This window comes from Crocuta crocuta, unplaced genomic scaffold, assembly GCF_008692635.1.
Source record: "Crocuta crocuta isolate KB4526 unplaced genomic scaffold, BGI_CrCroc_1.0 scaffold140, whole genome shotgun sequence".
In the NCBI taxonomy this organism is placed as follows: domain Eukaryota; kingdom Metazoa; phylum Chordata; class Mammalia; order Carnivora; family Hyaenidae; genus Crocuta; species Crocuta crocuta.
In genome coordinates, this window is record NW_027527775.1 from 2,322,825 (window position 1) to 2,348,790 (window position 25,966).

Consider the following 25,966-nt stretch of genomic DNA (forward strand, 5'->3'; position numbering starts at 1 on the left):
AAAGAACTTTGAGCCATGTCAGAAAGCTCTTTGAATCCTGCCTCCCAGAGGGTCAAAGTTGGTAAGATTTCTTTACTGTAAAAAAATTTGGTTGTACATAACTGATCGCCAATTATTAAAGGCTATGGTTTGCTAAGAACACGGAGAGGGGAGTTCCTTGCAGATAAAGGCAATGATGAATAGACTGGCAGTCCAAGTGGGAGGCTCTCAGCTGTTGGGTCCTGGGATGGAATACTTCAGGAGCAAGAGCCGTTTTTTGGAATGTGCCATGAGGATTGAGGATATGTGAAAACATGTCTCTTATCTTCCAGGACCAGGTGAATATTCTTGACAATAAAATCATTTCCATTCAGGCTGCACCATATTTCTGAGTTTTAAAGGTTCCCTCCAGCCCCCCAAAGAGTTTACATTAGGTAAGTGTGTGACGTGTATGCTCTTGGTATGTGTAATACATATGCATATTATATTATCATAAGTTCATATTACAATTTATTTAAAAAGTACACGGTCACATTAGAAAGCATATTTTACAGTGGTAAAGCAGCAACAGTCTTTATTTATTACACTTCTAAAACATAATCCAACATTATGAGTAAAAAGGAACTCTGATTATCATTTAAAACATTTAAATTTGAAATTACCTACTAAACAGAAAATCTTTACATTCGGACAAACGCAATGTATCTGTTGGTGTTTTACAGACACAGAATTTCTGTAGGGTTTGGGCCCTATCAATAGTTTCGGTCAGGTACAACGGCAACAAGATAGAGCAGTAAAATGGGGGGGTTGGGGGGGGCAGCTGTAGTGGACACTAAAGAGGAAAGGCCCCTTAACCAGGCCTGGCCAGTGAACGGCCCTGCTGGCGACGCCCGCTGAGCCTGGGCCCTGGCACTTCCCACCTCAAGGCTCCAGTGGCCCCTGCGGGGCCTGTAGTGGCCCTGACCCTGTGGGACCAGTTCCAGGAAGCAGCCGTGCTTTCCGTGAGTCACAGAGCTTCCGGAGTCCTTAACATTTACCTCGATGTGTCCGTGGGACAGTCGGACCCCACACTCCTTACGTCCGTGTGACGTCTTTCACTTTGTATCCCCCCCGATCACCCCAGGACCCCACCCAACAAGGTTCTAGATGCTTACGCTGGGCAGACCGCCTGACCCTAGAACCAGCCCAGGCTCCCATCATGATCCCCATGGGACACCAGTGATCGCTGAAGGGTCTTTCGGGCCAGATTATGGCGGTGGCTTTAGCCAGGGCGAAGAAAGGCTGAGGATATTACCCACCGCCAACAGGGCTGCCACGTGGGCTGAGCCAGCACAAGACACATTTGAAATCACTAAGACTAAACTGTGTACGTACAAACAATAATGAAGGTTACAAAAACCAACAACCACAAAAACAGAGCAGGCCTCTCAAAATCCAGAAACCAGAAATCCATTTAAAAATGTTTAAATATAATTACACAAAGAGGAAAAAAAACCCCTCAGCTACACCACAAAGTTAAGCAACCTTATTTGCAAATCTACATGACTGAACAAGGACCTGTGCTGGCATCATTTACTACGTGAACTTTGGTACTTTCTCCCTTGATATTTTAGGACACGTCGGAGAATGTTAAGTAGGAAATGTACAGAGAAGGCACTATTCTGGCACTAGCAAGAAAAAAAAAGTTAATCCCCTTTCCCCCTGCCCCCAAATTCACGCTAATCATGTGAATTTTAATACTCCACGATGTACGCTCTAAACCCAATCCTTTAAAATGCTGTGCGAACTGTAGTTTGCGTGTTGACTGGCAGCGGCTTGAAGCACGGCAGGAGAAAATCAGGTAGTAATGTCACCAGGGAGAGCTGGGATCTTGGCACAGCGTTATCGTGTGGTTTGTAATCTCAGAATATGGCTGATTTACAAAGAAAGAAGACTAATCTGCTCCTGTGGCATTATCAGTACTGCGGGGCAATAGCTTGCCTTACTCTCCCTGCTAAGCATTCACGTTCGCTTAGAAAATAACTCAGTGAATATAGACTCTGATTCAAAATATGCTTAACAACTACCAGGACTCAGCACATACGTTGGCTAATTAAAAAAAAAAAAGGTTAAAATATCCTTTATTCATAAAATTAAAAGAAATGCTTTTGTATTTTAAAGGAAAATAATTCTGAAACATATATTTTCCATTCACTATGGATGGTCACAGTGAAGTTTAACATATACCAAGGTTCGTTTTTCCTCTACGGTATGAGAAATTATACCTTTAAGGTGCCACAAATGATGTTTTTGGTCTTAGGAAGTTTTCTTTTATTATTACTACTTTTTAAAATGTTTTATTTACTTCTGACAGAGAGAGACAGCATGAGCAGGGGAGAGTCAGAGAGAGAGGGAGACACAGAATCTGAAACAGTCTCTAGGCTCTGAGCTGTCAGCACAGAGCCCGATGCGGGGCTCAAACCCACAAACCGTGAGATCATGACCTGAGCTGAAGTCAGATGCTGAACCGATGGAGCCACCCAGGTGCCCCAGGAAGTTTTCTTGATGTTTATCTCTGGGGAAAATGTGGGTGAGCAATAATCTGTATCTCAGTACTTATCAAAAGTTCTAATACAAGTTTTCTCATAAGTTGGTTTTAAACTTGAATTTGTATAGCTACCTTTTTAAATAGAGGGTAGGCACTACCTTTATATGGTTACTCATAAGTCATCTTTTTCCCTTTTTTCAAGAGCATAAAATAATGGTACTATTATAAGTTTCTCACTGAAAACGTTAAGACAGCATATTTCCTAGTTAGTGCAGGAAAGAAAAGTAATTTAAACTGTTTTCACTCAGTCATGATTAAGAGAATGTGTGGTATGTTTTTTTTTTTTTTTCATTCCTAGAGAGGAGTTTATATAAGTGTGACTGATTACCAGTCAAATCTATACAAAACATTTTGGTAATCCTAAGAAAGTAAAAGCAGTATTTTCTTCCTAAAGTTAGGAATTCAAATGCAGGAATGGGTGGGGAGGGGTGGTGGTGGTGGTAAAAGAGTCCGGAGTAAAGGCTTTTACTAAGAAACACACAGCAAGAAGAGATGTCCGAAAAGGTGCCGCAGAAACAAGTAAACAGAAATACTCTAACACCTCCTATCCCCTACTCCATTTCAGATTATAAAGCACCTGTTACAATGTACTAGAGTTTAGTGATTCCATATTACATTATAAATATATCTTTCTTAAAGAATCTATAGAAAATATCATACATATAAAATTGCTGTATATTGCAAAATAGTTTAAAACCTAAAAATTTGTATAAGCATATCTATCGATATAAAACATTACTTTTTCTCCACATCAATTGGGTTTTTCTTTAAATCCATATAATGGTATTGTTTCCAAAGCCCATCATAAACCCAACCGACTTATACACTATTTGAAATACACAGACATATACATATATATACACACACACTCATACAGGATATGAACACATATTTGAGTCTTCACAGAAAAAAAGCAGTCACCGACAAAGCATCTTTTCATAGATATTTGTGTTTGCAAAGTGTTTTAATGTGGAAAAATAATTTTTAACTAAATTCTGCTCCTAATTGAACACAGTAGGCATAATAGTTTTAGCTGCCTATCACATTCTAAATAAATTTCTTGATTTTGTTACAGTAAAAGACCTAAACATTTATGTATGAAATTCCTTATGTTCCCTGTGTTAAGGGCCTATTCTAGATTGACTCTAGAATAAGAGGGGGTTCTCAGTGTACTACTCTAACAGCAAGGACTTGTGATCATACCTTAAGTCCTTACAAAAAGATTTTAGCACTTGCGTATCCAACCCTTCCTCTCTGGGAAAACCTGCTTGAAAGAGAATTCTGGGCTTCAGACTTTACCATGTGCACCTTGAAAACTGTGGAATGTCAGTACTGAGTTCTAGGTCAGGGATGCTACAAGACTAGCAGCCAGAAACGCAGGCTTTCTACCTGTTTACCTGACATTTAATAACAAGAAACTCTTGGTTTGACAAAACAATCACAACTTGCTTTTTAATGGCATCAATGAAATAACTCATCTCTTGGAAGTGCTGTCAGAAAACAAATGTTTTCCTTGCCTTTCGATTAAGCTGGTCAGCTAGTGTGCTTGATAACATTTATCTGGGGAATGTAACCCATACATATATATATAGTTTATAGCCTCTAGCCTCACCTAGTAAACCACATAATTATTTGTAAGAAAAACAACTCGTGAGAAGCAAAGCACAATGCAGATAAATAGTCCACTAATAGAAAACTCTATGAAGTAAAATATAGTAATTAGAGAATCTAACATGTAAAAACAAATCATTTACTTATATAAAGGTTACTGTTTATAAAGCTTTAATTCAATTAGGTTACATTTTTTCAGCTGGAGGTTTTAAATAATCATGTATTTAACCAAAATATTTTATTCCCCAATCACTGTTGGGTTATTATAGAATACTAGAGTTCTTATTAATAGATTTAGTGTGGGCAATTTAAAATAAATGAGATAAAAAGTGCCAAACAATTTATGGGATTGGGAGAAGAGAAACATTCCTGAATGTTTCCAAAAGAAACATCAAAGGCAAATTAGATCCAAACCCTTCAAACTGGGTCAAATGCAATTTAATATCTGAGTAGGTACTTTAAACTCAGAAGAGGGGAATTTTTTCTTCTCGTATCCCTTCAGTTCTCCTCTTTGGCATGTAATAAAGACATGATTTGCTACTGTAGCCCCTCATATCTAGGACAAGACAAAATAATAGAAACAAAGGAGTGAAATCTGTACCTGAGGAGATTATTTAAAAAAAGTACTGTGATTAGTTATTAAGTAATGGGAAAAAGTGTGAATCGTTCCACCGACTGTGTGATCTAGAAGATTCTACTGGCTTATTTTAAGTGACTTTAAAGACAAGGATGTTTAGTGTCAACTTTTCCAAGCTTATGTCTGACTCTGATTTTCAGATATACCCTTGTCACTGCCACTTACGCAAGCCTTCCAGCTGCGGGGACCAGCTTCACTTTCCGGCATAAAGGGCCGCACGCAGATGACACATACTGCTCTCGAGCCCCTGACTGGACTGAGGGGCATACAGCACTCACAGTGGGTGAGGTCTTCATAGGTAAGGAGCACGTCTTAAAAAAGACAGCAGTTGAAAGGGGCCCCATCAGGTGACATGGAACACCACTCTTGCCCTGTGTGGTATATGGCAGATACAAACCCTCGTGGTGGCTGAAATTTGGGCAAACTGCCATACTTTGTAGACGAAAAATCTGTACTAAACCCACTGCTGGCAATTGTAAGTTATAGAAAAGGCTCATTTCTTATCTCCTTCTTTTGCTCCGGATCCATGACAGACACCAAGACGGGTAACTGCATTTTTAGCATGTTCTAATTGACGTTAATGACACCTATTAGAGAAAAGCAACAGGTATGTCCCCAAACCCACCAGGCACATACAAAACACTTTTCTATTCAGTGGTTGCCTCCATTTCAGTATGTGCTATAAGCCACCAATTAATGACAACACTGGAAAAACATAATGCAGTAGTAGTAACACACAACCAACTTTCAACAGTCATGGACCCCAACACACACACACACACACACACACGCACGCACACACATGTGCGTGCGCACACGCACTCCTGCTATTTGGGGGGTATTCACCGCTGAGGGGAGAGCTTGGGAGGTCTCCCCAGGTACATAATTCACCACCTGAGGAGGTGCTGTCCAGGTAAGTATAAGTTAGGGTGAACTCTGCTTGCAGCGAGCCCACGGCAGCCAGGCCCGATGCTGACACCCTGTCCCGGTTTACTGCTTTGGGGACAGGTACCTTAAGACTGTGGACCGGCTCAGCACCTGCAAGCGTCAGCATTCGCTCGTCTTTTCGTGGAATATGAAAGGCAAACTCAGGTTTCTTTGGTGATGGTCGTTGGCTGGAATGGCAGATTTTTCTTCCGTCGCTGCATGAATGTGGTCTGAGCAAGTCCCTTCTTCATCTTCACCCCGCGGATTACCCTCCAGGCTGTGTCTAATACCATAAGCGAAGTAGATCAGGAAACCTTTTTGAGGGGGGAAAAAATTAGTGTTTTAAGCATGTCAGAAAATGTTTCAATATGGAAAATTTAATATAGAATTTAATATTCTGCCTTCTCTTTCTGGGCTATTTTAGGACAGAATGCAAGAGAATTTCCCTGCAGAAGGTCCCTGATGGGTGCTTTCCCAGCACAATGTGTTTCTCCATTTTTAATACCCAATCTTTATAGAATGTATATTTCTCTCAATAAGTGTTCTTAGACATTTATGTCAAAAAATACATTTATTTTCTCGAAACTCAATACTACACTATAAACAAAAGGATATGGGGGGGTGTGAAATCTCAAAATGACATCCCAAACACAGGTGGTGAGGGGTCAGAGACACAGTGAAATATCTTGGAAAGCACACCCTATGTAAACAAAGGGGACACGTGTCGACACGTTATATACTGTGCGCTGACGCACCAGCACCCCAGATCCCTGGCACAGTGTGAGGGCCCCAAAGTACGGCAAAACTCTAGTGTGGGTGTGGGGAGATGAGCAAAACTGACGGGCGTCAGACCTCCCATCAATTCAAGTGGGTTGGTGGCTTGAAATTGAAATGAAGTTAATTTCTAGCCAAAGTAAACAATTACATACGCAAGAGTGAGTTAGGTTCATTCTTGCTAAGCCAATGGGCAGACTGTCAAAAAGCACACTCTTCAACTGCATGGGGGACCCAAACAATGCAGATTTAGCTCTCATTTCTCACTGCTTCACCTTACAGACATTTGTCCACACATTTTCTTTAAAAATATTTATGTTTGATAGAGACAGCGGGAGCAGGGGAGGGGCAGAGAGAGGGGGAGACAGAGGATCCGAAGAGGGCTCTGTGCTGACTGCACCCAGCCTGATGTGGGGCTCGAACTCACAAACTGTGAGATCATGGCCTCAGCTGGAGTGGGATGATCAACCAACTGAGCCACCCAGGTGCCCCTCTCCTCACATTTTTAAGACAAGTGCTCAGGGCTTTGGTTACAACAAATGTAAACTCTTAGTTTATAACTCAATTTTTCACATAGGAAAGGAATCATACTGAAAAACAGTGTACTATAGATATAAATAAGCTCACTCATGTGAGCAGAAAAGAAATTTCTTGCTATTAGCTCATTCAAAATGTCTTCAGGGGCACCTGGGTGATTCAGTTGGTTAAGCATCTGACTTTGGCTCAGGTCATGATCTCACAGCTTATGGGTTCAAGCCCCGTGTTGGCCTCTGTGCTGACAGCATGGAGCCTGGAGCCTGCTTTGAGTTCTGTGTCCTTCTCTCTCTGCCCTTCCTCACTCATGCTCTCTCTCAAAAATAAACATTTAAAAAAATTAAAACAAACAAAACAAAAAAAACCCCAAAATATCTTCAGAAGTCCGCTGATACACTGACAAGAACAAACTTTGTAACCAAAGTCTTACACTGCCATTTACAAATTTGATCCTTTGGCTTTCTGGGGCTTCCTTTTTTTCCTCAACCATTGATGAGAGACAGCAGAATTTACAGGCTTACACAGGACTAATGGGACAATGTGATTTAAAAAAAAAAAAAGGTATCTGAAAACATTTGGAGAATTAAGTACTCTGATGATCTAAAATTTGGGAAAGGAAGAAACTGAAAGAAACCCTTTATTTCCAGGAAGGGGGAGAGGATGCATTTCTCAAAAGAGCATCTCTCAAAGAGCATGAAGCTGGAAAGACAGAGCCGATGTTCAGAAAGCTAAAACATTAAAAGACCTACCAAGTGCCATCCAGATGCTAAATCGGATCCATGTGTCTGCGCTCAACTGAACCATCAAGTAAATGTTCACCAGGATGCTGAAGGCTGGCAAAAATGGTAAGAATGGCACCTAAGGGGGAAACATATCTTCTTAACTATACTCGTAAGTGGAAAGCACACCCCCCCAAACAGTGTCGACACGGTGACAACTAACTTGACGTATGTACTGTCACACTGTGTCACTAAGCTTATATTCTGACAAAAAGAACAACCTGAAGGAAAATCGTTCCTGGAGAGCATACTAAAGGAGTGGCCCATTTTACACTATTTACGCGCAGCCCAGAGCATCGGGGAATTTACCCAGCCTGCTAACATCTGCGTCATCACCAAGATGCAATGGGTTTCAGGGTTTGGTTTAGTTTAGGGTTTACTGGCTTAGTTCAGATAGCAACAGGACATGCCTCCGGAAGTCTGGAGATACTTGGCATCTCAGGGGAATCTTTCCAGGAAGCCCTCTTCAAGCCCAAACCTGCTCTTATTTCAAATCTAACAGCAGAATTATAGCAGAAGGGCTTGGAGTGGGAATGATCTTCCCAAGAGAGTACTCAATCTCTAAAAGAAAATCTCCTTATTCCTTGATACCATGGATTACTTGACAACAAATCTGTTTACTATTGTACATAATAACGTGATGGGAGCATATTCAAGGTTTTGAAAAGCCACGCAGGGAGAATACTTACGACAAAAAGAACATCTCAAAGAATCATGACGCTCTTGTTCATGGTTAACTTCATCAGAAGTGATTTTTTTTTAACTTATAAAACTAACACACAAGAGAGAATGTGCATAATATTTAGGACCTCTAATGTTCATGATTCGTACCATGAAGGCTACTTTTTGCTGATTCTGGGGCTGCCTCCAAATGGTGAGCACGACGACGAGGCAGAGAACGAGGAACAGCACAAGCAGAGCGACACTCCACACCTCCAGCCGGGCAATGGCATGCACTCCGTACGTGGTCAGGGCGCTCAGACCCAGAACCAGAAAGGCTGTAAAGGTGATGCATACAGAGAACAGAGTCAGCGCCTGCATGTCACTCAGACTCCCTCACTTCAAGCAGTCTATTTTGGTACGATATCAAGTTCTTCTGTCTCTTTTTTGCCAAATACTAAGTCTTCATTTCCATCAAGGGAAGGAATGGCTGATTCCACGCACTTAAGCACCTCTGCTCGCTTCCTCCTGAAGGTCTCCTCCTCCCTTCCTGGCACCACCATCTTGTTCCTCCTGCCCATGCGCCCTCTGGGTCCTCCTTTGCTACACTCTGACTGTACCACATGGGTTGACGGGAGACTGTCAGGGCTGGAGAGTTCCCTGTTCTCCAATGGGAAAGGCCAGGTCTGCCCATTGTCCACGGGGGTAAACAGTGATTATTAACGCAAACAAATAATACATGATTGTGTCTTTTCCCCCTACTTCCAAAGGTGATGTCACCACCCACCCACCCTTCTCTGACCATCACGTCCCTCCTCTGTGCTCTGGAGAAGCCTGTACCTCCTTAGCTTGTGACCAATAACCCTGTTCTGTAAAGCTCACCAAGAGCAGGAGCCCCTCTTGCGATGCCCAGTGCCCAGGAGCACCCCTGGCATGTTGCCAGTGCTCGGTAAATGTGGCTGAAAATACCACCGATTACATAACTGTGGATGAGCAAACAAGATGTTCTCCGTTGCATCCCAGTTTATTACCAGCAGGTGTTCCCGGGAGCACCCGGACAGCCACTGAGATGTGCCAGTTTTGCACAGCGGCCACTCACACTTTTCTTCTTCAATGACAAGATAAATGTATCCCACTAATACATGCTCTCAACTACCACTGACCCGCTGGGCGGCAATTTCAGGGCTCAGGGCAGTGGCAAACGTATTCTAAGGCAAGGTAAGGCCTTCGGTCCCCTTTCACATCAGACCTGCTCCACCGACACAGCCCTGGGGACCTGGACACCGTGCTGGTCGGAGGACTTACCGAGGAATCCCACCAGAAAGCTCACGAGAGAAGATGACTGCTGTGTAGGCAGGGCCGAGGGGCTGACGAGGATCCGCAGGCTGAAGCCCTGTCCCTGCAGCATGGTGACCTGGGACTCGCTTTTCGAGGCGGCACCGACACACGATCCCAGAGCCTCTTTCTCAGGAGAGCATTTGGGCTGCTCGTACGATAAGCCGGGCTGGTACCTATCCCCAAATAAACGTCTGTGTCTTCATTCTCAAACAGACACTTGGCCCAAATGAAACGAACACCGTAAACTCTAAGTGAGACCCCTTGCAGGGTCCCAGCCTGTGCAGTAAACTGACGCTTATCATGACTCCAGCCCAGAGCATGCTGAGCCAGGCCACAAACCTGTTCAATAAAACATCTGCAGCAACTCTGAATTTCCTCTGACAGCCATTTAATTACAGAGTGACACACAGATGTGGAAGAGAGTTACGTTTTGCAAGTGAGGCGACTGTGACTAGAGGATGATTATCCTGAAAACATCTGAGTCCAAAGAGAACGCAGTTCAAGGACACAGCACAGAAACTCTGGTTAAGCATCAGCTACAGAATAACATCCAGGCTTCGGGTTGGCATTCAACTGCCGCTGGCAATCTGCCTCTCTGGCCTCCGCTCCCTCACCCTTCCTCTCCCAGTCCTCCAGAGTAACCCAGATGAGCTCCGTCCCCCATTCCGCCCCCTCCCAACCCCGTGTATGCCAAGTCCCTTTATCAGTGTATCCTCTTCCTTTCCAGCCTATCAGCCTACTTCACCTCCCGGGATCTGCCCCAGTCTCCTCAGTGTGGTCTCCTTCCCTCTGAGCAGCCTTTCCTTAAATCTAAGAGTAACATTTGTCCTCAATCTAAAGAAGAAATATGCTCACTGAGGAACAAAATAGACAAAATATAAAGAAGAAAGTCAAAACCACCCATAGTACTCCTGGGTAACCATAGTACCCAGTGTTACTCACTGCCAGTATTTTGAGGCAATTTCAGCCCAGCCTAAATGCATATATATGATATGCATTAAAGAGATCATAAAATATGAATTAAAACGAAATCATAAAAATGATTTCTTCTTGTAAATCTGTGGTATTATTTAAATAAATTCAGATGTTAACACAGCTTTGCTGAATCAGATACATCTCTTCATATAATTAAGAATCATATTATTTGCTATAGAAGGAAAAGAGCACCCTCATTTGTTTAACCATTCTGCTATTCATATGGAGGTCCGTTCAATTTTTTTCACTATTGCAAATTACCTTTTTCTTAAACATCCTTTATACATCTATAGAGATATCCCTATAGATATCTGTATATATCTGTGTGTCCTCTTTGATTAAAATCTTTATAAAATCTTAACAGATTAACTACTGGGACAAAAGAGAATATTTTTAAGTGTTTTTATACATTTTAAGAACTTGGCATTCATACAGATTAGGCCAACTTACTGCTAATTATCAGCTGTACTTAATTCTTTGTTAAGTAAGGACTGGGGTGCTTGGTGGATCGGTCACTTAAGCGTCTGACTTTGGCTCAGGTCATGATCTCGTGGTTCCTAGGTTCGAGCCCCATCCTGGGCTCTGTGCTGACAGCTCAGAGCCTGGAGCCTTGCTTTGGATTCTGTCTCCCTCTCTCTCTGCCCACTGCAGCTTGTACTCTCTATCTCTTTCAAAAATAAACATTAATTCTTTGCTAAGGACTAAGTGTGTTTATTATACTTTATATTGATGTTTTTCTGTCCATGACCTCTCACCTCTGTGAGACCACTAGCTCCTCAAAAGCAAGGATGGAGAATCCTAATTTTCTGTATTCCCTGGGCTCCATGTGCACCAACGAGGACACTCACCTGAGGATGAGAACGCACGCAGCCACCAGAGAGTAGGCCAGGAGAGTGCCAATGGACATCATGTCCACCAGTGCCTTCAGGTCAAAAAGAAAGGCCATCACAGCTGTTGGGGAAAGAGCAGAATGGTGAAGAAAATGGCCTAGGATATAACTCCATATAGTTGATAATTTTCATGTCAGGGACAACAGGCATTTTATGGTCTCAGTACCAACGATAAATCAAACAAACTATAGAAACTATATTTCTCTTAAAGAGATGTTCTTTAGATCATATACACTGCTAGTGAAACTTCAAAACCCCACAGCTATCTATCAAGTATAAAACACATCTACTTTGATTACTTGAAAAATATTGGCCTGACAAAGAGTGAAAATATCATATGACAGAACACTCTCCTTTGATGTTTCAAAGGAAAAACATTGCTCAGAAATAGGGACTAGCTCTTTTGAAATAACCAGTAAAAATTCAAATAGAGGAGCTTTCATTATGATGTTCCATAATCATGTGAATTTCCATCTGCATTTTGAATTATACATAAATGAAATAAAGTAATTTCCAATTAAATTATGTTTCCAGTATAGGTGAAATTCCATGCTGGTTAAGACTCCTCACTCAGAGAAGATGGACTAAATTTGAGAGATGAATCTATGTCCTACGCCCAAATTGCAGTAACGTTACGAGGCAAAATATACTTTCTAGCTGAACAGTTAACTTGTACTTGGCAATTTTTTTTCTCCATTGAAACATCAAATACTGATAATATTACCTTGACTTGACTACATAGCTGTCTCTATCATTGTTAAGTAGAAACACCAGATTCTATTCCCATGGTGTTACCAGATGTCTGTTAGCAAGCTTTATATCTTTATGATCTCAATTTATCTTTAATCCAATAATCCTATGAGACAGGGGAAATTATATAGGCTTAACTATATGCAGTGGCTAGAATTTGACTGTTTTTGACCTTCAAACCAGCAATTTCACATGCTTTGACCTGATAAAACAATGATCCTTATTTTATAGATAGACTAACTTAGCAAGGTGGCAATAAAATTCCATGTAAACTCTATTTCTACCTGTTTCCCCACATTCCTTCTACATACTACATCACTTCTTTAAATGCGCCTCATGCCTTACTCTGAAAACCTTCCATTGCTAGTATACTTATACATTAGATTATGACAATTTCAGTATGTTTTATAAGAATCACAAATAGTAAAATAAGTAGTTGAGGCAGAAGAAAATGATTAATTATCCAGATAAGCTCTCTGATCTAAGCTAAAAACAAGCACAGTAAGGTGTGGGAGTAGACTAACAAAAATATAGTATTTCAGAATATTAAAAAAAGGCCTTCTGCTATAATTATCTTCTTTTAGTTATTAATGTCAGTATATTATGCTGCCAAATTAAATTCTTCCTGAAGAAAGAAGGATATATTTTGTAAAACACTGAATACAAAATAAAGTATTACAGGGCAAGATTTCACTGGGAAAAAATAAACATTCTAATGCAATAAATAAAATGTATGATCCTTTCTCAAGATTTGTAATTTCTTTTCACTAGCACAATAAACTGTTTGGTAATAAAATGGGCTTTTATATCATGTAGTGCAACCTTCATTTCATGGGGGCAGAAATCTAAGCATTAAGAAAATAAGTGACTTGACCTTCCAATGTATGTCTAATAAAGTGCCAGATTAGAAAACATTTACAATGTGAAGTTGTTTAAGCAAACACTTTCCTATTCTCAAAAAATACCATTTCATGCATAATTTGAGCATTAGCGTTCTGTAATTTCCCTCAAATTCAGAGTCTCAACCAAGTTACCAGATCTGGTTTGAATTTCTACTACCAAAATAGGTTTATAAAGATTGATGAAGCCTCTCCCTTGTTTCCTAACAGGACCTTTAATTTAAGGCCATTCTCTCGGTCTGTAGAACCTTCCTGAAAATTCCTGCATGGAGTAAGAATCTAGCCAATGGCATTTTACACAGATATTATGACATCCCCAAAGGTAGGCATCTGCGAGTTTTTTTTAACATGAGTTAAACACCAAAACAGTTGAAAGCAGAAACAGAGTCCAAATGGGGTTTAAGAAGAAACAGTTGTTAGTAAGTCTTAGAGACCCGGTGGGGGTCCAGGCAGTGCAGATATCTCCCACCCTGAGGACAGTTATTATCATAGCCACGTATAAATTACCCTGACATTTCTTATACTTAATTAAAAATGAGTAAAAATGCAGTGAAGACCCATTATAACCCTTTGCACATTTGTTAGGCACCCAAAAAAGTTAAAATTATAAAACAATAAACAATCCCCAAGGGTCAGTTAAGAATGAATTTCAGTAGACCACCACCACCACAATTTTCAGATCCCAATGCTCATAACCTAATTTATCAGTGATTTTTTTTTCTTAACTTACATGCACAGCAAGCAGACCCTCTTTACACGTCCATGCATGCGCATAAAACGTTCAAGGCCAATGCTGAAGAATCCTATGTTTGTAAAGCTTACCAGAAATGACCCCTGCCGTCAACGTGGCAGCAACCGGTGACTGCCTCTTACTCACTCTGCCAAGAAATCTAAACAGTAAACCGTCTCGGGCCATGGCAAATAGAATTCGGGGTAAAGGAAACATAGAGCCCAGAAGACTAGAACAGAAAAATTCATAATCCTCACATGAGTTATTACAAGTATGATTCTAGCCAGGCATACACAGGTAAAGACTGGACACACTAAAATGCAGAACCTATGCACCCACCTCCCCCCCCCAAAAAAATCAAAAAAGGAAACATTCACAAAAAAGTTATCGACCTTAACATAAAACAGAAAACCACCTAACTGCATTTCTCCTCAGAATCCTTGATGAAGAAAAGATCCCCCTTTTCTTAACAAAAGTCAACTCTCTCTCACCTGCCACCGCACCCGATGATAAAGTAGCAATTACTGGTGTCTTCGTTCTGGAATTGATTTGAGCTAGACATTTGAAAAGCAAGCCATCTTCCGCCATAGCATAGATTACACGTGGCATTGGGAAAATGGATCCAAGAAGACTGAATAAAAAGCAAACACATGCAGTATGGCAAACACATTCATGCAAGATTATGTCTGAGAACTGAAATTAAGTACGTGGATAAAAGTCAGCATCACAGCCATGATTATGACGTCTTGTTATTTTTAAATGGGTTATGATTGGGCATTTAAAAACATTTGCCAATATTTACCATTGTGCTACTTATTATTCTGTTGTAGGTATTTGCCCAGCACACTTATCACGCTAAGAACAAGAGTGCAAGTAATTTGTGCATGCCCATGATTATTACTGAATTAAAACTAAATAATTAAGATTTAAGAAAACCAAAACCAATCATAGCATTAAGACATTTTTAGTGGTAGTAATTCAGAAAACAAAATTTCTAAACTGATATGAAATTAAAGAAGAGGTTAAGTAATTTGAATTCATAATATCATCACTTCATTTATTCAATAATTATGTACTTCTTATATTTATTTCACCATTAGTTTTCCTCATATAGCCTGATATTTGATCAAATTAGTAATAATACCCAGCATCATAAGATAGGGTAAGAGAGAGAGGGTAAAAAAGAAAAAAACAACAACCCAACTTACTGTAAATTTAGTACACAGAAGTAGCCACGATTAAAAGTCAGGAACAGCAAAGTTTTAAGAAAACGCTCTTTGCTTTAGATGTTTCAAATTTCTTTGTGTTTACTGGCTGCACCAATCCATACATGACTTAGTTATAAAAAAAAATAACCATTTGAAAGAAAATATGTAAAATATTTTGTTTTAAAAACTCATTTTTCTTTATCTTTTGATAAAGCTGACTTGAACTTGGCCACGTATAAATCCGTCTATCTTCTAAGATCATGATGGCATGATGCCTTCATAATTCAGATTTTTCAAACTATTTAGAATAAACGTCAACACTAGCGGATGGCTGAGAAACCAATGGGGGCAATTTCTAATTGCTACTAAATATTATCTTGAATAGAAAATAAACAGGATTTTTCTGATAGAGATGAAAAGCTAGGCTGATGAATTATACGAAAAGACTTTTTCTTTCCAATTCAGACGTTTAACAAATTATTTTCACTTAAAAAATTAGTAATCAGGCAAAGAGATTAAATTTCTCTTTGTAAGAATGTTCTTCAGTAACCCATGATATAAACTAGAACGAAATATCTTATAATTGCATGTTAATTTGCAATGTGAGTAGCTCAGAGAACCGGAGACATGGATTCTCAAGTCCAAAAACAAGTAGCTCCTGAAAATCTGAGCACTTGAGATTCCATTACCCTTTTCTTTCCACAAAGACCTTGTATGAACTTCCACCATTAATTTCAAAACAGTTAATTTCTATTTCTAGACCAAGTTCACTCCGATCAGTACCAACAGAAAGAGTCTCAGTGTTTCACAGCAAAAAACACATTACATTAGACAATGTCACAGCATATAGTTCCCAGTCACGTAGACTTGCTATTATTTTAAAAGGCAACAGAAAATGTCAAGTCTCCACATAAGGTCTCGGTGGTATGTAGTACTACAAATAATACCAAAGCCAGCAGGGAACATGCTGGTATAAGGATCCTAAAATTTTATAATACATACATATAGGAAGACATGTGACATACATGTGTGTGTATGTTTACATGTACATCAATGCCGTATACATTTCTACCGAAGCTCCGACCACCATTATCTTGAAAAACTCACTTTTTACCTGATGGGTGAAAAACAGTTTATCACTTAAGACTTTTATACGGAAATACAGAAATCCTGGTCAAACTAATCAGAGAATATGTAGTTGTATAAGGTATACCTTATACTAGGATTATTTTTTAAACTTATCACAGCAGTTCTGTAAACACTGACTACTCTGCAGCCCCGCCCACAGCCCCGCCCACAGCCCCTAGACCAGGCACTGTACCTTGTTGACAGAGCACAGAGGGAGCCCGCGGCAACAATGTATTTGGCAGGCCCCCATCCGACATATTCAAATGCTACCGGAAGAGGGCTCTTCTCATCGAGGAGGTAGTATGGCATCATAAGTGTCAAAGCTGCAGAGACTCCAAAATAGGCCATAAAGCAAACAAGCAAAGAAGTCACAATTCCAATAGGAATCGCCTTCTGAGGATTCCGGACTTCTTCACCTAAGGAGACATAAATAAAACATTTGCATATTTACTAAAACATTAACCGATGAAACATGGATTCCTTTTCTCCTTCATAGTAATTTCCCTCTGCTTTTGTCCCTTCTGTTTTCTTAGCTTGCTCCATCTATTCTACATGAAATGCTCTTTCTTCTTGAGGGTATTTTGCTATTACACAAAATCCCGATTCCCAGAGGCAAGAAGAGAAAGCAAGAAATCATGTTGGTCAGTTTCCCATCTCTAGAGAGAAAAAAAAAAAACCATGACATACCAGCGTATTAAATATTTTGGGATAGAATAGCAGTCTTAATCCATTTGGAAAATGATTCATCCACAGAAATTAAATGACTGTCATGGCATTCTGTGGGCCCTTCCACAGGAAGGCTTCCATAAACATGAAGGTACACTTTTTCTACCCAGTGTATCAATTTATATTAAGTTCCAGTTTCAAAAACAACATAAATAGTACTCTGATTCCTTCTTTTTTTTTTTTTAATTTTTTTTTTTAATGTTTTTATTCATTTCTAGGAGATAGAGAGACAGCGTGAGCAGGGGAGGGTCACAGAGAGAGGGAGACACGGACTCTGAAACAGGCTCCAGGCTCTGAGCTGGCAGTCAGCACAGAGCCCGACGCGGGGCCCGAACCCACGAACCGCGAGATCATGACCTAAGCGAAAGTCGGACGCTTAACCGACTAAGCCACCCAGGCGCCCCAGTACTCTGAATCTTTCTAATAAGAGTCGGCATTTGCAGCGCCCCCAAATGGTCAATTACAAGGCCGTACAGTTATCTGAACCCAGAAGCAGCGCTCAGAGAGTGATTCTGGCACGATTACTCTGTTGCAGAAGATAAAAAGAAAAGAATTACCAGACTATATTTTATCCTACTAAAAAAGAGACAACTTAAGAGCATGATCATCATTTGTTACTTATTGTGATAGTACTGAAGGTTACTTCCAGACTGAAGGTTAAGGACAGCAATTATGACTAACATTTATAAAATACTTTGACAGCTTGCAAAGTATTTTTCATGTGCATTATATCTTTTTTTTTTTAATAGTGTATTGTCAAATTAGTTTCCACATAACACTCAGTTCATAGCAGCACTCTCCACAATAGCTAAAACATGGAAAAAGCCTAAGTGTCCATCAACGGACGAATGGATCAAGAAGATGTGGTTTATCTATACCATGGAATACTCCATGGCAATGAGAAACAATGAAATCTGGCCATGTGTAGCAACATGAATGGACCTTGAGGGTGTTATGCTGAGCGAAATAAGTCAGGCAGAGAAGGACATATATCATGTGCATTATATCTTAAGTGACCTTCATAACAAGAGGGGTAGGTACTGGCTCTCCCAATTTTACCAATGTGGAAGGCTCAGGGAGTTGCACTAAGTTTCTTTTTATCACATACAGTAGGTTTAACAGCTGGGTCCAGAACCAGCCCTGATTACCCTAAATCTCACTCTTTCCTTGACCCTCTGCTGCCACCCGTGGGTACTTGTGCAGAACGAGGAACACCTTTCCTTCCACAGAGAACCAAGATTCTGCCCTTACCAGTTGTTGCAATGCAGTCAAATCCCACGAAGGCATAGAAGCAGGTGGCGGCTCCGGCCAAAGTCCCCGCAAAGCCATAAGGCATAAAGCCCCCAGTCCCATAGATACTTGTTCCATTTTCAGAAGGCAGATCTCTAAGGAGGAAGACAAGCACAATGGAAAGATATTTTCATAGAAAACTTTCTTCTAGTGATTTGTCTCCAACTCCAACCTTGGAAAGCTACTGTGTTCACCAGCTCTTTGAAGCTTACGTATCCAAAATTATCAGTAAATCCTAATTTTCTCACCCTGTCCTAGAGAATGGAGTGGGTTCCCAACAATGGCACCCTCCTGGGTTGCTGACACTCAACTGGAAGCTGATCCATAGCATAAGAACAAAGCCCAGATCCACTGTGGCTTGAACTCACAGTCAGGCAGGATGGTGAGAGCAGAGATACTATATGTGGGCCATGCTCTGAAATAACGACATGAAGCTTCCTCTTCTCCTGGACAGCTGGGCAGAGTGCACATTTATATATTTTACTAATGAGGCATTCGAAAAGGTGAAACCAAATTCTCTACTCTGTATTAGTAATATTGAAGTAGAAAATGTTACTATATGTTACAACTTGTATAAAACCAGAGGCACCTAGATGACCCCATTGGTTAAGCATCTGACACTTGGTTTAAGCTCAGGTCATGATCTCACAAGTTGTGAGTTCGAGCTCTGCGTCAGGCTCTTTACTGACAGCTTGGGATTCTCTGTCTCCCTCTCTTTCTGCTCCTCCCCTGGTCACACTTTTTGTCTCAAAAATGAATAAACATTTTTGAAAAATTGTATAAAACCAGAGGATACTAATTTTTTACCTCAAAAGAATGACTATACACATTCATAATGAAAAACATGTAGTTATACCTCACTTCATGTAATAGATCTTTCTGTAACCTTATTTTATTTACACATAGGAATATTAACATAAATCTTAGGATGAAACCTTTTGTATATAATTATTATTTATTTATTTATTTATTTTTACAAATAGTTTATTGTCAAATTAGTTTCCACATAACACCCAGTGCTCATCCCCACAAGTGTCCTCCTACTTATTTAATTTTTTGAGCCTGTCAGGTTAAAAGTAAAATGCATGCACGATTCTGTTTTTGCAACCAATAACATTTTCCAAAAATCGAAGCCTAAAAGATACTACCAGGCTGTAAGAATGCAACAAAACCAAACAGTGTTCCCAACGGAAGGAAGCACGAAGGGACGCCAGCCTAAGGACAGCCACGGTTTGTGAAAGGGGGCAATCCTGTGTGGGGAAGGAGCATCCTTCCACTGCTTAGGGTCTCATCTGCTCTTCTCCTACACCCCCTGCAGAGCTGGACGCTGAGAGCCAGCTCCTGCTGGGCCTCACAGAGCTGCTTGAGAGTGAGCACACTTAAGCATTTATGTGTGCGGGGAGGCTGGGAGGAAGAGTCTTGGAATAGAACAGACCCTCAGAAATCTCTCCTAAGCACAAAACTTGAGAACCACTGTTCGCAAAGGAAAATGTAACATAAGATAAAAGCAGCAATTGAGGGCGGGGGCGGGGGGGAAGTAATCACTCAAGAAGGGGAAAAACCCAAATATTATACCTGGCACTTGCTGATATATTTTTGAGAAACTCTTCACTAATCTTCCAGTTTGCCACATTTCCTTTCACAAACCCAGCAACCATAACAAAGAGAAGGACCAGGATATTAACAGCTGTGAAGATTTTATTCACCCAAGCGGATTCTTTCACTCCGAAAGATAAAAGACCTATGGACAAAGAAAGGGTGTTTTAATTTTTACCCAAGTTTAGTAAACGCAATGGCATTTGGAGGCAGTTACAGGGTTTAGGATATTATTTCACCAGGATTCATATATTTAACTTAGATTTATCCCTTGTATTGACAGTTTGGCCTCATCTAACTGTGTAATGATGTTTCCTACAAACAATCAACTTGGTGTCAGAACAGACTGTGCTCATAGTCAGGGCTGCCACACTTCAGGAACTCAATAGATCCAGTAACTTTGGCTATTATTACCAATGGATACACAGAGTCAAGTAACTGAATTTTAATGAAATGCTCTTCTGAAAAAGCCATCTCAAGGTTAGTGACTGCAAAATTTTGAAAATAAAAGTTCAATCAAATCACCCACCTGCTTATTTACAGAATACATACAACAAAATAATTCTTCAACTGCCATACCAAAAGGATATTTAAAAAATCGATTCTCATTTTAATAGCTTTATTTTATATTCTGATTGTAAAAGCAATCATTTTCCTATTCAAGTAATTTGAAGATACAGAAAAAGTATGAAGGAAATAAAGATCAAGTGTAATCTCTTCCCCAGAATTTTCGGCGTGAGCACATATGCATGCACACAAATATGTTTTCATGTTGACAGAGAACCTGATTTTTAACAGCCACATACTCTTCCACAGTACAAAGACACTATAATCCCTTATTTATTTATAGACTGACAGGTAACTCTTAGTTTCTTACAACTATAAATAGTACTGACATCACGTCATCACCCTTTATAATTATCTTTTTACACTTTCTAGTTATTCCTTTACAATAATGTTATGTAAGGTAATACCACATCAAGGGTATGCCCTTTCACACTAGGCTTTCAGTTCACATTATCAGAAATATTCTCCAGAAAGTTTGGTCCAATTGGAGCTGCCCATTTTTTCCACTAGGTTATTCTATTTATATCAATTTGTAAGATTTATTTATATAATAATGCAAGGAGCTCTCTGCCTGTCATGTATTGCATATGTTTTTCCTAGTTTATCAGTTACTTTTATTCTTAGTGCTGATTATATATACGTATATGAAAGCTCTAAAACATAAATATTTTCTCTTTAGTTTTTCTACCTTTAGAAAGATTCTCCCCAAAATGAGCCCCAAAAGTTTATCTTTGTTTCCTTCTATCATGTCTATATTTATCATATTTTTATCTTTAATCCATCTAATGTAAGATATGAATTATGAACCAAAGAAAGTTTACTTGTCCCCCCTAGGGAGAGGATTGTGACAAAGGGATTATGTCACATAACTACTTACTTCTTCCACAAATCCATACCACCCAGGATCGAATAAGCAAAATTACTCAAGTAAAGAAGAGAGAGCCTGGATTTCATCCTTCTACCTATATAATTCCCAGAATTTTAGGACGGTGTGATTATAATGAAAAAAAGGGAAATGCATGAACAGTATCATTGCTGGCTCCGTCACACTAGAAACCTCTATACAACTACACACTTCAGAAATACACTCTATTCACTGCACCCCTATCCACTTGGAAAAAAATAAAAGCCACTGTCATGTTTTATGAGAGTTTCCCAATACCCCATGTGCATGCTCTATTCTGAGATCCCTACCGCCTGCCAATAGATTAAAGACCCATGACTATCTCCTCTAAACACTGCATACACTTCCCTGCATCTTAAATAAAGCAAGAACTTCAGATGACAAGACATTTGGTATTACAATAGAAATCGAAATTTATAATCAGAGATTTTGAGCTTCAGATATTCTAAGGACAAAGTTATCAGGCGAGCTTAGGCTACATATAAGTAAAAACATACTGGTCAATGACACAGGACAATGATGCAGGCCAGTGTCTGAGATGTGCCATGGACTTTCATGATTCTGTGTCACAGCTACATGCTTCTCATCGCTTAGAGATTAAAGCTGAATATGTTAAGATCATTGAAACCCATCCCTAAATAAAATATGATGTAACTAATTTAATGTTAGCTAGGCTGTTTACAAACCAAAACAAATGAAATCTATGACCTGTTGAAAACAATTGTTGCAATTTTTCTTGACATTACAGGTAAGATGTCAAATATTTCAGAGCTATAAAATCTGTTCATGTCCCAATCCCTACACAAAATATTTAATAAATGACTAACTTTTTTAAAGATAAAGCTATTTTTTAAATTATATAATTTAATAAGTAAGACGTTCATTATAGAAAGATGTATCTGTCACGCCTTTGTAACCATGGGAGAGAGTAGCTGGAGACAAGGTTGGACAGGAAAATAAGGGGCAGATTATCCAGGGTACATCAGGTAGGAACTGAGAAAATAGACTTTATTCTTAGTAAAATCCTTGATTGGTCTAAGCAGGAGGGCAAGTGAGGATGGCGATCAAAATAGAAAACGTTCAAATAATCAAAACAAATATAAGGTGGCAGCAGACATTAAGTATGCCTATAAAATAAAACTGTCTGCCATCTAAGTGCTTACTATGTACCAGGCAGGAAGTCTGTATAAGACAGACACTGATATCCCCATTTTATGGATGAACAAACTGAGTCACAGAAAGATTTTCTTTTTGTTATGTCCTTCAATGGTCCAAAGACAGTGAGTGGCAAAGTAGGACTGAAAATCTGGTTGTTCTGATTCTAACTCCTGTGCCTTTCTAAACCACTGTGCTACATGACTGATAAAAATGGGAAAATTCTAGCCCCAAGTATGTCTGTCCACATAATATCTACATTAAAAAATGACAGGAGGCTTGATTATACTTCCTTTTCAGCTAGATACCTACATAGATGAAGGCATAAATAGAGGTTCTTCTAGATACCATGTGCTTGCCCATATCCTTATTGTAGCTAACAAGATAAAATAATGCCAAAAAGTGTACATTCTTCCTTACTGAAACTTCATCCCTGCAAACCTCCAATTGCAATTATAATGATGTGCCTTATCCTGTTCTTTAGTGCATTCCGAGTACCATTTACCTAGAAGCTCTATTTCTCTTATTCCACACAATTTAGATTTATTTTTAAAACACGTCTATCACATAAGAAAAAATGTGATTCTAGCCAGTGATGAGGCCTGCGGATGCCCAGTGGTAACCTAAACAAATAAATATGCTGCCTCATCTTGGGAACTCAGCCCCCCAATCCAGTGGTAACTTATTTTTCTGGGGTAAGGAAGTCTGGCTCATCTCAGGGAGGAGGTGATTGGCCTTCTTACCTGCCAGAAGTAATATAAGGCACACAGCAAAAAAGTCAGGATATTCTGCAAGGCCAGTGTAATTCATTTTGAAGTATGTCCTGAAAAACTGACCAATCTGTTTGCTAAGAAGTTCATCGAAGGTGCCACTCCATGCTCTTGCGACGCTTGATGTACCTTCCCAAGACACAGAACATACAGAGAATACGAGGTCACTGGGAGAAGACTAACATAACATCATTCGCTACTCTATTCTAGGATGAACATGGGTTTGTTCAGACAGAATCAAAAAATGTAATCACATATAAAAGGACCTTGATAAGTTTGTAATTATACATTGGTAACCAAATGCTCAAGTCTATAACTGTGGAATCAATTAACTTTATTTGCATTAAAGAATTATCGTTATTTATTTTATTTTAGAGAGAGAGCAGGAGCAGGAGAGAGGGGCAGAGGGAGAGGGAGAGAGAGCAAGAATCCCAAGCAGGCTCCATACTCAGCAGGGAGCTGGACTCAGGGCTCCATCCTGTGACCTTGGGATCATGACCTGAGCTGAAATCAAGAGTCAGGCACTCAACCAAGTGAGCCACCCAGGCACCCCATGGAACCCACTAAGCAGCATACTCAGAGATGAAGCAGAATCACTGAATTTTGCAATTAGGAGACACTTGAGAGGTGAGGTAAATGGGACACACAGGAGTCAAGTAATTCACTCACCATCACATAGTCACTAACTAATGAAGACCTACAAAGATACCCCAACGCCTCCACCACAGTGCTATTTCCCCCATCCCACAAAACTGGATTGATTTTTTTTTGAAATGTACCTATCACATAAGATAAAATGAGATTCCAGCCGGTGATGAACGCCCACAGCTCTCCAACGGTGACGTAGGTGTATAAATATGCAGACCCGGTCTTGGGAACTCGGGCCCCAAATTCAGCATAGCAAAGGCCGGCCATCACGGAAGCCAGGGCAGCAATGAGGAAGGACACCACGATACTGGGGCCGGAATCTGCCTTGGCCACTTCCCCAGCCAGGACGTAAACCCCAGCCCCAAGAGTGCTGCCAACCCCCAGGGCGATGAGGTCCATGGTGGACAAACAGCGGCATAATTTGGAATCTTCTAGACTGTCCAGAGTGACGATTTTTCTCCGGATCAGACATCGAGCAAATGACAGCACTGCTCCGCAGGGAATCATTCTGAAGAAAGTAGCCTGAGGAAGAGAAGAAAGGAGGTTAAAAGCGGCTCTGGAATCACCATCGCTCCAACTATTGGCCCAGTCTCAACACGATTCCGGCACCATTTTGTTTTTGTTTCTTTTTGACTCATTACTAGGAACACAGCCTTAGAGCAATCAGAAAAAGAAGGCTGAAAAAGCCAAAGCTGTGAATTTCTTAGAGTTCACTAATACATGGCCTTTTCTAAGAGACTGCAACAAATGGCTGATCTGGGGAACAAAGGAATAGGAGTTCTGGGTGGTTTTATAAAGATGTGCCATTTTTGTTCATTTGTGCTGCTACAATTTTTAAAGAGATGCTGATAGAAATCCCGTCCAGGACATTGCTCATTTGTCCTCACTACAAGCAAGGAGATGAATTACCTCATCTTTCTTTTCTTCAATCACTCATTCAACTCATATTTTTTATGCCTTATTGAATGCTAGGGATTGTACTAAGACACAGAGCGCCTGGGTGGCTAGGTTGGTTAAGCATCTGACTCTTGATCTTGGCTCAGGTCATGATCCCACTGTGTGTGAGTTCGAGTCCCTTGTTGAGGTCTGCGTTAACCCTCTTGGGATTCTTTCCTCTTCTCCATGCCCTGTGTAAATGCACATACTTTTTCTCTTAAAATAAGTAAATACACTTAAAAAAAGAGAAGCATATCTAGAATGGGTTGGTGTGTATTCATGGTCTCCAGCTTTATGGGGCCTGCAGTCTAGCTACTGTCTGAAAGCTGGTAAAATGCGCCATCATTATGTATGTCACAACTTTATCACATACATGTGAGCTCTGTGTTCAGTGTAGTCTCTTAATGCGAAGCCATTTGAACCTTTTAGAATTCCCCCCAAAACACACTTGGATTTTTCTGAATAAAATTGCTATTCCGTAATGGTTTGAGTATGAATTTGTAGTAAAACATACATGCTCATTTACAATGACTTGAGATTCCTAAATAAATAACTAAGCCCAAAGTCCAAGCCAAATATTATGTGTCCTTTTTTAAATGGAATGAATAAGGTAGACAGAAAGACTTACTCCCCATACTCTGTAAGCCCAAACAACCTAACAGCGAAAAAAAATTATCAGGCTATAAAACAAAGTATGGATCTTAGTAAGGAAAAAATTATATACATATTATAGTAAAAAGTCTTAAGTAAAATATACCAAAATATTAACCATGATGATCTCTGGGTCATCTCTACTTCTATGTATTTCATAGATTACATATTACTGCTAATATATATTTCTAAATGATCTCTAGGAAACATGGGTACCTTATATGCAAAATACATATTAAAATTAAAAAGCCCTACATGGTCTTGTCTACAGAGACATATACCTCAGCAGACTAGGAAATAACTGAGGAACAGGGAAT

At 39.9% G+C, this 25,966-nt stretch overlaps 1 protein-coding gene across 2 annotated transcripts; it reads right to left on the minus strand.

The window, feature by feature from the left end:
- Positions 1 to 536: 536 nt before the first annotated feature.
- SLC7A2 (solute carrier family 7 member 2) lies at positions 537 to 24,569 on the minus strand. 2 transcript variants are annotated; one of them, XM_077772539.1, is made up of 11 exons: positions 24,194 to 24,569; positions 23,388 to 23,543; positions 19,998 to 20,163; positions 18,384 to 18,517; positions 16,600 to 16,822; positions 14,163 to 14,299; positions 11,650 to 11,752; positions 9,794 to 9,999; positions 8,660 to 8,826; positions 7,799 to 7,907; positions 537 to 6,055 (listed from the first exon to the last, which is right to left on the minus strand). In XM_077772539.1, the coding sequence occupies exons 1-11, from the start codon at positions 24,567 to 24,569 to the stop codon at positions 5,862 to 5,864; spliced, it is 1,971 nt and encodes a 656-aa protein (XP_077628665.1). In that variant the 3' UTR covers positions 537 to 5,861. The 2 variants fall into 2 exon arrangements, with proteins under 2 accessions (XP_077628665.1, XP_077628657.1); XM_077772531.1 differs by lacking the exon at positions 14,163 to 14,299 and adding an exon at positions 14,562 to 14,701.
- Between the last annotated feature and the right edge of the window lie 1,397 nt (positions 24,570 to 25,966).

What these genes read in the sequence shown, in the direction of transcription:
- SLC7A2 (XM_077772531.1), bottom strand. Translation starts at nt 24,569, where the DNA reads ATGATTCCCTGCGGAGCAGTGCTGTCATTTGCTCGATGTCTGATCCGG. An exon ending in ATCATCGGGTGCGGTGGCAG is followed by an intron (nt 11,753 to 14,561) that starts GTGAGAGAGAGT and finishes TTTCCCCAACAG; the next exon opens with CTGTGATGGCCTTTCTTTTT. An exon ending in AGCAAAAAGTAGCCTTCATG is followed by an intron (nt 7,908 to 8,659) that starts GTACGAATCATG and finishes TTTCCCCCTTAG; the next exon opens with GTGCCATTCTTACCATTTTT.